This window comes from Vulpes lagopus, chromosome X (genome assembly GCF_018345385.1).
Source record: "Vulpes lagopus strain Blue_001 chromosome X, ASM1834538v1, whole genome shotgun sequence".
NCBI classification, from domain to species: domain Eukaryota; kingdom Metazoa; phylum Chordata; class Mammalia; order Carnivora; family Canidae; genus Vulpes; species Vulpes lagopus.
The window spans coordinates 42,826,186-42,841,739 of NC_054848.1; the positions used below are offsets into that span (position 1 = coordinate 42,826,186).

At 41.7% G+C, this 15,554-nt stretch overlaps 1 protein-coding gene across 1 annotated transcript in view; it reads left to right on the forward strand.

Annotated features, from left to right (window-relative positions):
• Window positions 1-665: 665 nt before the first annotated feature.
• CLCN5 (chloride voltage-gated channel 5) overlaps window positions 666-15,554 on the forward strand; it is a 160,397-nt gene continuing 145,508 nt past the window's right edge. Inside the window, exons 1-3 of the mRNA XM_041741250.1 lie at window positions 666-857; window positions 1,463-1,577; window positions 3,129-3,284. Coding sequence (XP_041597184.1) covers window positions 3,269-3,284 — 16 coding nt within the window. The 5' untranslated portion in view covers window positions 666-857; window positions 1,463-1,577; window positions 3,129-3,268. The remainder of the gene's footprint in view (window positions 858-1,462; window positions 1,578-3,128; window positions 3,285-15,554) is intronic.

Below are 15,554 nucleotides of genomic sequence, written 5' to 3' on the forward strand. Positions count from 1 at the left end.
TGTCTACTCCTGTTATGTGAGCTCGGGCAAGTGACTTAATCTTTGTTTTCTCATGAATAAAAGGGGAAAATAATAATAAGTACCCCAGTGCGGTTATTGCTGCCATTAAATGAGATGAAAATGAGTTAAGGGCTTAGAACAGTACCTGGCACATAATTAGAGGTTCAAAACATGCGAGCCAATGTAATCAGTATTAGATTACTACCAGCTGTTCTGTGGGCCAGAAGCTCAGGACAGTTTCATTCTAAGGATAAAATCCCAAAGAACCGTACCCCAGGCTGCAAATTGTGAAACATAATGGAGCATAGGGGTGGTGGAAGGGGAGGAGGGCGGGGGGTGGGGGTGACTGGGTGACGGGCACTGAGGGGGGCACTTGACGGGATGAGCACTGGGTGTTATTCTGTATGTTGGCAAATTGAACACCAATAAAAAATAAATTTATTATTAAAAAAAAAAACAAATAGGTTCGGCCCGCACCGGGTCGGGACCCGCCTGGTCCTCGTTAAATATGGCAGCGAGCAGGGCCGACCTAACTGCGGTTGCGCACGCGGAAACTCCTCCTCCGCCGCCTTCCCGGGCCGCCTCAGCCCCCGCCCCGGCTAGACCCAGGTGCCGGGAGAAGGCAGGCTAGGGTGCGCACGCGCAGACATTGGCTGTGCTTGGCCGATACTTGCGAGGCGTCTGTCACATGAGCTGCGCGCCCGCTCCCCCTCCTCCCGGCTGGTCTGTGAATGAAGCTCTGCCGGCTACGTGGGGCGCTAGCTAGCTCGGCTTGGTGTCGTGGACGCCGGAGCCGACTGAGCGCTCGGCCCGCCGGCGGCCGACACGGGCTCCGCCGCCCCTCACCTCGGCGACAGGTAAAGACAGATGGGTTGTCCCTTCTCCAACAGGTCTTTCGTGGGCCGCTGGCCCCCGGCCCACCCGCGAAGCACCCCCTGAGTGCAGCGACACAGGGGAAGCGCTCCCCGCTGGCTGCCCCCCCCCCGGAGATGGGGGTTCCCCTTGCTCGGCCGCCGCCGCCTGGCACTCGGAGGAGTTAGACCGCCTAGTTCTAGCCAGTGCAGGGCGGCATCTTCCCGGGAGCCCTGCCCTATTCTCCGAGCCAGGGTCCCTGTGCGGTCCCAGCGAAGTTTTCTCGCGGAGCGGCGCCAAGCCCTTCCCGCTTTTGAATGGGGGGAGGCTGGCTGCAGGACTGGGCGGAGTGGTTTTGGCTGGTGAAGCTCTGTCGAGGCGCGGTTCTTCTTCCTCCTGCTCTGGACTCGCAGGTCTGTGTGGGTCTTAGCGAAGTGGACCGCAGACTCGCAGAAAAGTCGTTGCTACGAGTTTTGCCCCCCCCCCCCCACCTCCTTAACGCGTGTAGCTGGTTCTCTAGACTTTCCAGGCTTGCGCTCGAGCGCCTTAACCTAGAAGGGGAAAGCCTTACCTTCACATTGATGCACGTTTACCTTTCTTAACATTTCAGAGCAAATCAGTTTCCTGGAGTGCCAAGCGAAGTTGTACGTGTGCCCGTGTAATAACGTCAGTGTAAGCTACCCCGAATAAGAGGGAAATTCAGAAGCGTGAAGCATAAAAAGCCAGTAAGAATCTGCTTTACGTAAACTTCATACATTTATTAGCAGCTACCCAGGGTTTAACTTCAGAGATGTTAAATTTCTCCTGGTCTCACGAGGCGCGGATCACTACTTAACTGTATGCGAAATAAGGGGGGGGGGGCGGGAAAGGCAGACCAAAACTGTCCCGGCTTCGAGATAACTCATTGGAGCGATTTTTCCTGGCGAATTCATCCTTGGACTTGTGAGTTACTAACTTTTCTTGGACTTTGCGAACCTTTCCTTATCCAAAGCGTTGTTTTGTCACTATCGGTGACATTTACACTCTTGACCCTCCCCCCCCAAAAAATCATTAAGGAAGACCAAAATGATGGCTCTCAAGTTCATAATATTCTTCAGTATGTGTGCGTTAGCGCTTTCGCTTTGGGGGTGGAGGTGTTGCTGGTATAAAAGCTATGGAAATAGAAATCTCCTTTCATGTTGACCAAGTCAAAAAAAGGGGAGGACTTTTTCTTAGACAAAGCAGATAGTTTGTATGTTAAATAAGGAAGACCAGTTCATTAATTAAGACCTTGTTTAAGTGGACAGCACAGTGTTTAATATATTAAGTCTCTGGATCAAACTAAGTAGTCATATTTTTTTTCTCCCATTCCTAGCTCCTCTCTTATCCTTGCAAATTGTATTGTCCTAAGACCGAATTTGATGTTTTATTTATTTATTTTTTAAGATTTTATTTGTTTATTCATGAGAGACACACGGGGGGGGGGGCAGAGACACAGGCAGAAGGAGAAGCAGGCTCCATTCAGGGAGCCCAATGTGGGACTTGATCCTGGATCCAGGATCTCGCCCTGGGCTGAAGGCAGGCACTAAACCACTTAGCCACCCAGGGATCCCCCTGATATTTTAAATTTAGGATTCAGCAGAATTAATTTGGTTGTACTTAATTAGTATTCTCTTTGTACATTTTTATTTGTCTTTGGTTCTTCTATCCCCTGAATATAAAAGCAATATATGCTTCCTATAGGACATTGGCAAAGTGTGGAAAAGTATAATGAAGCAGAGAGGAAGAACCATGACCCAAAGGGCATTGCTCTTAACTTTTTAAATTATACTTCCTTTCTTTTCCATTCCTATACGGGGGCGATTTAAAAACGTTAAGTATTACAAAATTTGCTCCCCTTTCTACTAATTTTTAAATGTAAAGTTGGCATTGGGGGGTGGGGGGGCCATTGGATGTTATGTTGCTCTTCATTCCCCAATCTGTGGAACTTCGAGATAGGAAAGACATTAAATGGTTATCTCATTCAATCACCCATCCTTTGAGATTCTGAAACCTATTTACTGAAGATCCAGTGATTCATGCAGAATTGGACAGCACTCAGTGGCAGTAATAACTGACTCTAGATCTTCCCATTCTGTCTTTTTAAAGCAATACCTCGCTGAGAAAAACTTGACACTACCCATGTCTGCATATCATTGAAAGAGAGGTTCAAAGAGGGATAGGAGGTAATTTTTAGGGATTTGAAATGTTTTTTTTTTTATTAATGTAGGTATTCATTTTTCTGTTCACATTTTTAGGTTCAGGGCTTGAGCTACGTGACAAGGCCACACAGCTGCTGTTGTTCCATCTACACATCCCATTCAAGCCTCCTCACAAAACCGGAGGAATTTGAGGAACTGAGTGTGTGACTCCCAACGTGGGAGAGGATAGGATCAAGATGGCCATGTGGCAGGGTAAGAAATTAGCACTTATTTCTTTAACTGTTTTTTTTTTCCTCCTTCTCTATCCTCCATCCCAAACCAATCCCCCAAGCCAGTGGCAGGCAGCCAGCTGTTTCTTTAATTTAACCCTTTGTCTTCACAAGGACAAAGTATATTGATTTAAAAGAAGTTGCTGCTAGCTAGAAGTTTAATGTATTTTAAAGTAGAAGTGGAGGGGGAGGAGGAGGGAAGTAGCAGGAAAAAGTAATGCCAGAAGCATTTTCAAAAAACTCCCTCTGTTTGAGCATGTGCTTGTGGGGTTATACATGAGGAAACAGAGGATTTTTTTTTTCATATTAGTGTTTTTCATTTTGTTTCCTGCAAATTCCTATCATAAGGTTCTCCATGGTGGGAGAGACAGATGTCAGCATCTCTTTGGCTTCCTCTTCCCAATAAAAACTTTAAAGCATATTTAATGTTATAATGTTTATATTTGGTGATAGAAGGAAAATGCTTGTTTGAATACTATGAACTACCCAAGAGCAAAACTCAACGATCTCTCCCAAGAGATGGGTTTACATCTCTTGGAAACCTGGGGATTCCTCCCACATATTAAGTTATTTTTTAATTTTTGGTGGGGTTGAGGATTGTGCCTTTTGGGAGAGTACCAGAATTTCTGGGGGTATGTGGGATTTTTGTTTCTCAAAAGGGAGTGTGGGTTTAAGAAATGATAGGCAAACACTGCCCAAAGTGGTCAATGATTCACAAAAGGTTAAGGATCACTTAGATGGAGTAGAATATGCAAGAACTTGAATAGCCATAAGTATTCAACAGGTAGGTTTGTTGGTTGTCTAGTGTATCTCTTAGAACTGTCTCCTGTTGGGGCACCTGGGTGGCTCAGTGGTTGAGCATCTGCCTTTGGCTCAGGTTGTGATCCTCGGATCCTGGGATTGAGTCCCACATCGGGCTCCCCACAGGGAGCCTGCTTCTCCCTCTGCCTGTGTCTCTGCCTCTCTTTCTGTGTCTCTCGTGAATAAATAAATAAAATCTTTAAAAAATAAAAATAAAACCGTCTCCTGTTGATTTTGGCCTCAAGTATGAAGGCACACAAATGTTAACAAGTATTTTTGATGTAGGAGGATTGTCAATTTGAAGATGTTCATTGAAATGGGATTTGGCCTGTATTGCTTGCTTTGACGCACACAGTGGACATTGATCAAGTGCAGTTTGGAAATTCCTGTTTAAATCCCGAGACATTCTTTCATTCAACAAATATGGTATTGAGATGCAAAAGGTACAGAGCCCTAGAGGGTCCCTTGCCTTATGGGAAAGACATACATATAAACAAATAGTTGTATTAGGTTGAAATAAGTATTTTAATAGGGAGAGGTGCAAAATGTGACGGAAGCCCAGAGAAAACCATGTCGAATTTTGAGCTGATCTAAAAAAATGAGTGGGAGTTTGCCAGATGGGCAAACGAGAGAATTGCATTCTGGGCAGACAGAAAAGTACTGTTTGAAAACTTCCAAGTTAGTTCCTTGTGTGAGTTGTGTGGGCCATGACCTCGGATGAAGCAGGGAAGGTAGTTGGGGGCCACATAATAAAGAACCTTGTATGTTCTAGGAAGGATTTTACACTTTATCCTGGAGACAAAGATTCTAAACAGGGAAGTAACATAATCAGATTTTGTTCTAGAAAGATTATTTTGGCAGCAGTGTTGAGGTGGAGTTGAAGCTGGAGAGAAAGTAAGCCAGGACCTGGTTGGAAGGCTTCTGGTAGAGTAGTTGAGGGAAAGAGATGGGGGTCTCAGCAGAAGCAGGGGCAGCAAGGGTGAGAGATCCAGGAGATAAATTCTAGAAATGCCCTGTGACTGGTTGTGGGGGGAACTGCCCAGACTGAACCTCCAGTTTGGGTGCTTGGGGCTGATGGTGCCAGCCACCAGGATGGGAACCATGGGGAGGTGGTCAGAAGGGCATGGAGATCGTGGGAAGTTAGTGTCTTGACTTGGGTTTGGCCTCTTCTGCTTGAGACACCTGTGGGCTGTCAGGTCCATGATTAAAAGATAGTGGTGGGAGTGTGGAACTGAAGTTTGTACAGGCAGGGATTGAAAGTTTTGTTCCTAATGATGCATAAAGAGCTTGTGTTTTTTCTCTGTTTAATGGAAACATCATTAGTAGTTAATGATTTATTTATTTTCTAATAAAAACAGTGTAATGGATGCCAGTTCTTAAGAAAATGTTGTATTTTCTTAATAAATAATGTATTTTGCTATCTCGGGCTCTGAAATGGGATCTGCTTAAAATGACATTGGCATAAAACCGAATTTTCCGAACATTAGTGAAGAGGGGAGTGTTCCATATAAGTAATTGCAACTTATTCTTTGTTTGTGCAAACTCTGCAATGACGAGCACAGTATAGCGATAGTTTGGCTGGCAGTGTGGTATAATAGTTAAAAATATAGTTTGGGGTTCAACTCTGCTGGTTCTATCACTTGTTCTATCACTTTGTAGCTGTGAGACCTTGGGCAGGTCCCTCAACCTCTCTGTGTCTCAGTTTCCTCCTTTGTAAAATGGGAATAATAATAGAATTCACCTTATAGGATCATGTTGAAGATTAATATATGCAAAGCACTCAGGACATAGAATTTTAGGTTGCCCTTGAAAGCCCTGCCCTGTGGTGGACCATTTGGGTCTGTGGAAGTTTAGATCTGAAGAGATCCTTAGAATACATCTAATCCAACCCCAGAGGTTAAGTGACATGCCTATGCTCAAACAGGTTTGTAGTGGTGACAGGACTAAAACCCAGATGTCCTGGCTCCCTATTCTACTTTTCTTTCCATTGGCTCATGGAAGAGGGAATGTGTGGGTCTAGCCTCGGCTCAGTGAAGCTCTGAGTCAGTTTCTGGAGCTAGTTGAGGAACTCTAAGAACTAGAGGAAGCCAAGTCTTCTTCCTTTTTTTTTTTTTTTTAAAGATTTTATTTATTTATTTATTCATGAGAGACACAGAGAAAGGCAGAGACGTAGGCAGATGGAGAAGCAGGCTCCCTGTGGGGATCCTGATGTGGAATTCGATCCCAGGACCCTGGGATTACAACCTGAGCCAAACAAAGGCTGATGATCAGCCACTGAGCCACTCAGGCGCCCTGAAGCCAAGTCTTCTTTGTTTCTCAGGTCAATGTCATTTAGCTCCTCTGTGGAGAATTTTATCAGAATTCCTGTACCTCTTAAACATGGCCAACATTATTATTTCGACTTCATTTGGTGAAACCCTCTAACACATTTCCTGGCTCCTATAAAAACAGTCTACTGGGCGTAATTTAATATTTTTTATAATTCAGGGTCATCATTAATACCATCAGTTTTCTTGGTCTAATGGTCAAGAAATTATTGACAAGAGGATTAGCCAGTTTGAGGTGGGATGAGGTTGGAGATGTGTTGTCAGATGTTATTTATTTATTCAATTATTTATTAGGTATGAGTTATGCACTAGGCACTGTGCTGAGCCCTAGAGGTACACTGGTTGGTAAAACAGGTATGGTCTCTGTTCTCATGGAGCTTGCCAACCAGGATAAAGGTAGCATTTCAAATTCATGGAATGATTTATTTAATTAAAAAATGTGCTGAGGTAATTTGGAAAAAAGGACACCCATAAAAATTTAGAATGTTAAAATAGTGTTTCTTAATAAAGGAGAGGGTACCTCAGAATTTTCCATGGTGCTTTAAAAAATGTGCCTGCTCAGGTCTCAGACCCCCAAATTTTGATTCAGTTTTAGGACCTGAACGTTAAAAAAAAAACCTCTGTAAGTAATTCTGATGTGTAATCCTGTTTGGGAACTGCTACATTAAAGAATTAAAACTTTTTTTAAAAAGAGAGATGATAATGGAACTAAAAAATATAGGAGGCTATATAATTGTGGGATAGGGAAGGTATTTGTATGCATAATGTCAAAGGTAAAATAATAAAGATTAATATAATCAACTATATGAAAATTTTAAATTCCTCCAAAACCCATATAGTTAATGAGAAGACTGGAATCCTAATAAGACTCATTATTTTTAAAACGTAGACTTACAGAGCAATGGGAAAAATATAAGTGTTTGACTAGCAAAAGATGGGAATAGGAAAATACTTAAAAGAAGAAATCTTAATGGCCAGTGAATGTGAAAAAAATGTTCTTAGTGGTAAAGAAAGGAGATTTAAGATGACATCCATTTTCTCTAATATAATTTGCAAAGATTAAAAAGAAATGACAAAACTCAGTGTTGGCAAGGACACAAGGAAACAGGCATTCTTAGACACTTCTGTTGGGAATGTCATTTTGGCAGTGTTTATCACAAGCTTTAAAAAGAACATGTTTACCTTTTGACCGAGCATTTTTTTTGGAATTTGTCCCAGGGAAGTAATTAAGAATGTGCATAGAGGTGTGTCAATAAGGATATCCATTGCAGCATTTTCTATAGTGGGAAAAATTGGTTAGCACTGGCATTCTGAAGTACTGATACAGTGGAATAGTGTAGTTACTAGAAAGGATAATGTCAGGTTCTACTTATTAACATAGAAAATAGGTCCCTAATATGATAGTATGAGTGGTGGTGGGGGAAGCAGATACCAGATTATAAATAGTTAAAAGTCTGGGCTCCGGGGATGAAAGGTACAGCATACGGAATATAGTAAATGGTATTGTAATAGCTTTGCATGGTGACAGATGGTAGCTTTTGGCGAGCACAGCATTATGTATAGACTTGTAGACTCACTGTATTACACTAGAAAGTAATGTAACATTGTGTGTCAACCATACTCAGAAAAAGTCTGGGCTCTGGGTTGAATTGAAATCCCAGCGCTTTTTTTTTTTTTTTTTAAGATTTTATTTATTTGAGAGAGAGAAGGAGAAAGCAGGAGAGCACAAGCATTGGAGAGGGAGAAGCAGGCTGCCCACCCAGCAGGGAGCCTGATGTGGGGCTCAATCCCAGGACCCTGGGATCATGACCTGAGCTAACGGCAGCCACTTAACCAACTGAGCCACCCAGGTGCCCCCAAATCCCAGCTTTATCAGCTGTGTGATGTTGGGAAGTTTCTCACGTGGGTATTCCTCAGCTTCCACTTTAGTAAAAGAGGGACAAAATAGCAGTGAACCTAATAATTCCCAACTTGTACACCCATTAGGATCATCTGGGATCTCTTAAACCCTCCCAAGCCCAATTGATTAAAGTCCTCAATCTTTGGGGACTGGTTGCAGCCTGAAGGAGTTTTGAAGCTCCCCGGATGACTCCAGTGTGTTAGACAAGTTTGAGAACAGTGGAGCTAATACATAGGGTAGTTGGGAGTATGAGAAAATCATAGTGCCTGGCATGTGGTCAGCAATCAATACGTGGTAACTATTATTAGTTAACTTATTTTTTAATTAATACTATGACCCCCATTTTAAGCTGTGTTTGTGTCCATGTATGTATAATATAAAGAAAAATCACACTGGGTGTCATTCTATATGTTGGCAAATTGAACACCAATAAAAAATAAATTTATAAAAATCTGAGGGGATGTACAAGAAAGCATTAAAGAAGTTACAGTTGACTTTATTTTTACTTATTTGTATCTTGCAATTTTTCTGTAAATAACATGGATTCCTTGCTAATCTTCTAAAAAGTGTAACTTCTGAAGGAAATCTCCAGTTGTGTGCACAGCATTACGTACTGTCGTATTCATAATAGTGAAAAACTGAAGACATAGTTTCCATAGTAGGGTAATGTGAGTAAGTTTTGGCAGGTCCACACAGTAAAATATCTGGCCATTAAATGTCAAGACTCACACCGAGGAAAATCTTCATGATACAATGGAAAAATATGTGACTATTCTATTTCTGTCTTTTTAATTTAAGTGTGGGGTTATATGTGTTTACATGTTACATATATGCCTGTGAATGTGACAACAAATATGGTATAGAAGGAAAGGAACCAAAGTTATTAAAGTGGCTATCTCCAGGTAGTAGGATGCACTTATTTTTTCCCCTTTTTCATTCTTTTATTTTCTAGATTTTATACGAGCGTGCGCTGCTTTTATAATAAAAATAAGTTATTGGAAAATGCAATATATAGTAATATTGCCACCAAAAAGTAGTGAATTTTGTGGGCTTCTAGAAAGCTGCTTCAGTCACTCTGTGCCCCCCCCCCACATTAAAAAAAGAATGCAAGACCCCAAGGGGTTTGGTCAGTGCAGTTTTGTTTTGTTTTTGGGTTTTTTTTTTTTTTTTGATACTAATACTTCCTCAAGTATTCTTGTGATTTTTGGCCATCTCTCCTATTGACTCCAGAAACTCTTCTGGGAGTTGAGAGCAGGGAGAGGCAGGGAGATTGTGCAAAAATTGGGAAAAGCATCTGCTCCTGCCTGTCAAACAAAAGTCATGTCGTTAGAGCGGGAGTAAGGAAGCAGAGCATCGAGCCTCTCCCCTTTTCCTCTTTATCTGGTTTAGTGTCTCACCTATGGCAGGTGCAAGAAAGGTGTTCTTGGTTCCTTTTCATTATTGCCCCCTACAACTCCTAAGTAAGGCAGAAAAGGTGGGGGGAATGGGTAGGGGGCAAAATACTCTTTCAGAAAATGCATCTCTAAAAGCCAGGCATTCTTTATCAAGCATACAGCTGTGGAAGGACCATGGGCCTTGGAATCTGATACATCTGAATTCAAACCCAGTGCCTCCAGGTGGTAGCCAAAGGTACCTAAACTCTGAAAGTCTCCAGTGTCTCATGGAGGGGAGGGGTCAAGTGTAGCCTCTGGAGACAGACTCCCTGAGTTTGTATATTGGCTGTCACTGCTAACTGCGGGCAAGTTATTTTTATGTCTTTGTGCCTCACCTTCCTCACTTGTAAAATGGGCTAATAATAATCCTGCCTACTCATGGGATTATTGGGAGGATGAAATGAGTTAATACATACAGAGCCTTGCCTGCCACTTGTTAAGCACTTACAAATGTTGACCTTTACTATTAAAATATGCAAAAGGGTATGACAATATTTGCTTCTCAGATTTGAATGAGAATCACCAAAACACCTGTTGAAGCTGTTCTGATTGTACTATAATTGCAGCAGAAAAAATAATCAATGTACTCTTAAAGGGATGTTTTTAAACTGGAAAGGATCCTTTAAGGTGATCCATTTCAAACATCTCATCTTACAGAGGAGGAAACTGAGGCCTAGGGAAACTGATTCTGGGTCACACAGCTGTCACATGGTGCATCAAGCCAAGACAAGGCCCAGGCTCCTGATAATCAGTGCTTAGGGCTCACTCTGCCAGCCTGTCTGCCCATTTAGCCCTACTGCAATTATGCTGCCTCCCCTTGGCTTGGCTATTTTATAATTTTCTGATAAATGTTAGTCTTTCTCTACTACACATTATTGCTACTTTGAAAAGTTAAGGGCTTCCCCCCCCCAAAGGATTGTTTTTTGTTGTTGTTGTTTTTTTGTTTTTTGTTTTTTTTTGTTTTGGTGAGGCTTCTAGAGTGTGTTTTTTTCTTCCTGGCACTCTGTTGACATTTTTGAAATAAACTATAGGTTATGTTTTAACCAGAATTATGATTCAAAGCTTCCTGTTTCATGTGATGATGCTCTGTGTGTGGCAGGATGGGGGAGAAGGGACTAGAGAGTTTCACTCTGGGTGGCAGCAAATGCCAGATTCTCCTTTTTTTCCTACCTCTGCTAATACCCTGGGTATTTATAGACCTGTGGCCAGACCAAAGAAGCTGTTGAGGAGTTAATAGGATGAGGTAACCCCCTTAGTAATGGCATATTTTGATGCTTTTCAACCCAATACCATTCAAGCATTAGGTAGCATTTTATTATATTTATTTAGAATTTCTGCCCTGACTACTTCCATGAAGAGTAGCCCAGAAATTGCAACATAGAGCTGTTAGAACTAAATCCAGGAAAGGGACTATCCAGTGGAAATGAAATAGATCTTACCAAGCATGTGAGATATTCAGGACACTGAATCTTTTTCTTCCCTTCTTCTGGCTCCCATGCAAAAAAGCAAAGCACACTAAATTACATTATTATTATTATTATTATTATTATTATTATTATTATTATTACTAAGTTTTTATTTTAACCCTAGTTAATATACAGTGTTATATTAGTAGTTTTAGGTATACAATAGACTATTCAGTACTTCCTTATATTAAATCACATTATTGACATCTTCTGATCAGAGTAAGTGTTCAGATGAAGAGTAGCCTCCTGGCCCTGTCTGTGCTAAGCCTTCTGGTCCTTCCACCATCCTCCCTTGTCCTGGCATGGCCTGTGGCCATCTATGACTTAGCACTGAATATTCCTAGGTTGAAATCATGAGCTTTTCCTATTTAGCTTGAGAGTGGTGAGAGGCAGGTGGGTAGAGGAATCACCACTATCCAAATTTTCAACTCTGCTATGGCCTTCTTTTCCTTGGGTTCTGTACCCTGGTAATAGATAATAATGATGAGAGAGAGCCTCATTCTCTCCATTGAATGATTGAACCACCATCCACCCAGATATCAAAGCCAAAAGTCTGAGAGACACTGCACAGCTCTTGCTCTTCTCTGTCTGCAGTCAGAGAAGATGGCCTAGATCATTTCAGTAGGTTATATTTGGGGCAGCTGTCTACTTTGAGCCATCAGGTAAGAGTCATTTCTTCTCTGTAGTCTTTCCTGAAACCTGGCCCATCCTCTGGTAAAATTAGCCTTCTACTTCTTCATATGTTTCCCCACTATAGCATGTACCCCTTGAGGGCATTGGCTGTATTTGTTCAGAACTTTTGTTTTCATGTCTGCTGTGTGCCAGGCACTGCATTGGGCAGGTGCTGGGGTTATAGCAGTGAACACAAAAGTCGTGATTATTGCCCTCTAAGCCTTGTAGTCGTGTAGGGGAGTTGGAATGCAAACAAATACACAAATATTGCATTATAAAATATGAGTGCTAGGAAGTAAAGTCCTATAAAAAGAATAATATATAAAACACAGCTTACTGGGGAAGAGGGTCTGGGACAAAGTGACAGGTTCAGCTGACACCAGAAGATGAGTAGGAGCTCTAGGCAAAGAGTTGAGGGAAGAGCATCCCAGGCAGAAGAAATGAAGCAGAAGTCCCTGAGGGGGCAAGAACCCAGATTCTTACCCAGTGTGGTCCACTGTGGCTGGATGATGGTGATTGAGATATCCAGGGACACAGGATGAAACTGGAAGTATGGGCAGACTCTGGTCACACAGGGTTTTTAGGCCATGTTACTAAGTATCCTAAATGCAATGTGAAGGCTTTGGGGATTGATGGAATGGGGCAGGGCAACAGTGGATGAGAGGAGGGTCTCATTCATCTTCATATACCAACTACCTAGCAGAGAGTACCCAGCACACACTTATGTGTTCATGGAATCTTTGTTTTATGAGTAATAATTACCTTGCCTTCCTACCAGGATTGCCATGAAAGTTAAATGAGGGAGGATATGCTAAGGTGTTTTTGCAAAATAGAGCATGTTAGGGACATCTGAGTGGCTCAGTTGGTTAAGCATCTGCCTTTGGCTCAGGTCATGATCCCAGGGACCTGGGATCTGAGCCCCAAATTGGGCTCCCTGCTCAGTGGGGAGCCTACTCCTCCCTCCCACTTTGCTCTTTTGCACTCTCTCAATATCTCTCTCTCAAATAAATAAATAAATCTTTTTTTAAAAAAGAAAATATTAAACAAGTGTTCCAAATGTGATCCACTAGATTCTGCACAATGATGCTTAGAGATGTTGACTGTCACCAGAAAAAAAAACCCAATTCTTTGTTAAACTAGCAAAACCTCTCTATCATGGTATTATCCCATACCATGAATATGCTGATATACTGAGTTTTACACATTCAAAGTGTGCCTTCGTTGCCAGTGACTTTAACTAATTATGGGTGAGTGTAAACCACCTCATATCACACCATTATGTAGCACTCCTGACGTTAGAGGTAATTGTGGGTGATGTTGCCAGGAGCAGTGTAGGTTTCTCTTCTATGCTGAATTCGCTCAATAAATCTCCAAACCTAAGGAATTCATTATTTAGGACCTGGATTAATCTGAGGAAGAGCATCCTCTGAACTTGCATTTGTATGAGGGCAAAGTTAATTACAGTGAGGTGTGGCTGCCACCAACTGTGGTGTTTGGTTTTCTAGAGGCTTTAAAATAAAAGATGTAACAAACTCATCAGTGCTTTGCTATTTTTGTGTTAAATACCTAGTTCCCTATTTGTGCTACAGGAACTTCAGGCCGGGTGATTGATTTCACAGCCCCCTTCTGTGCAGTGTCAGTGGAAGTATAAATTGTTAGGGCCCATTAGGAGGGCAGTTTGGAAGTCCTTATCAAAATGTAAGATGTGTATCTCTTTAGTCTCAGTGAATCTAGTCTAAAAAGGAACCACATAAAAGTCACTTTTCACAAAGATGTTGTTTCATTGTGTTCCTCTTTCACTATTGACAGTCTTGATGTCCATCATGAGAGACTGGTTATGTTAATAATGGTGTATGTATACACTCAATGGAATGCTGTGCATTTCATTAAGAAAGAGATCTATATATATAATGATAGGGAATGGTGTCCAAGATACATTTTAAGTGGAAAAAAAAGGTGCAGAATGGTATTGTATGATCCCATCTGTACAACGGAGAGAAAAGGGGAGCTAAAGGGTAGATATGAGTTTGTATATATGTATACTTACATATGCATAGACATTTTCTGGAACAATACATGAGAAACAGTTATCAGTTGTTACCTTGGAGATTGGGGGTTGGCAGGGCTAGAGGGTTTGCAATTCCATTTGATGCATTTCTATACAGCTTGACTTGTTTACAACAAGCTATAATGCCTTTCCATAAGAAAATTTAAATAAAACATGTACCTCACTTGATTCTTTTCTTGACGCTATTATACTAAGAAATAAAAAAGCTGTAATAATGGTTTAGGTGAGAGGTCAGGTCTGAAGCACAGAAGGCAAAGTCCGGGCCGATTGGGGGCCTCTTTAAGCTGCCAGGAAATCATCATGGCCAGGGAGCTTAGGGGGAGCTGTGGTTTTATTAATGCTTAATGCTAAGGAACTAAGTGAGAGAAAATTAGGTAAAAAAAATCATGATTTTATTAGGTTTTTCTTTTTGTTGATGAAGTAATTTTAATTATGTTGTTAATTTTGATATGTGGGTATTTTAATACCTAAGTTGCACGGTGATTGTATTCTAGGTCACAATTAAATAATTAAGTGTCTTCATGTCTGGATAAATAGTTGTTGTTCTTGTTTAACTTGTTTAAATATGGTGAGTGAATGATAGGCTACAATTTCTGAAGCTTTTTTTCCTAAGGTCCTGACAAGGAATGCAAGTATAGTCTCATGTTTGAAATGAAGAAGATATAAGTTGCCTTCCATTTATGTAATAAAGTTTTGATTAACTCCTCCAATGCTTTAAGCTCATTTTAGCTCACTCCCCCCACAAAAAGACTACTTTTGCCTGAGATATGAGAAGTAAAATGTCCTCTAGGTTTGCCATACTGAATAATTCCTTTATTCAGCTGTGTGTTTAGAGACCAGAGTCCCTAGCTTGTCTTAACTGACCCTGGTTTGCTAATATTTGGAATTTTAGCCAGTGGATTAAGAAGCAAGACAGGTTTTACTCTTGGATGTATAATTGTATGTATACAATATATAATTGGGCAGGTGGCAGAGACTGGAATGGTGGGAACAATTGTGAGAAAAGAGAAAGGCTAAGTTATTTCAGGCTGTAAATTGATACAGGAAGAGGGGGCTGGGGCACCTGGGTGGCTCAGTGGTTGAGTGTCTGCCTTGTTCAGATGGTGATCCCTGGGTCCTGGGATCGAGTTCCACATTGGGCTCCCTGCATGGAGCCTACTTCTCCCTCTGCCTATGTCTCTCATGAATAAATAAATAATAATCTTAAAAAAAAAAAGAACGAAGGGGCCTGTAACTAGTGTAACTTTTGAGAGATTTTCTGCTTGTGGAAATACAGAGAATGAGGAGCTGCCTGGAGTGTGGTTTGAGGTCGAACCTGAACCTGGATGTGAATGTTATGCTTAGAGAACCCAACAGGAAGATTCTTATCCCTGCTGGTGATCAGAGAAGCTGCTAGAAATGGCCCCAGCTTGGACTTGGCATAAATGGGGGAGGAACTGAGAGAGAAGAAATCAGACATCCTAGAAAGAGAAGACGGAGCTGTGAGCGGGCTAGATAGACTTGGTATCTGCTGAGAGCCTGTACTTGGCCGTCCTGGGTAGAGGATGTTGCTGAGAGGCCTCACTTCATAGTAAAGCATTCTGATT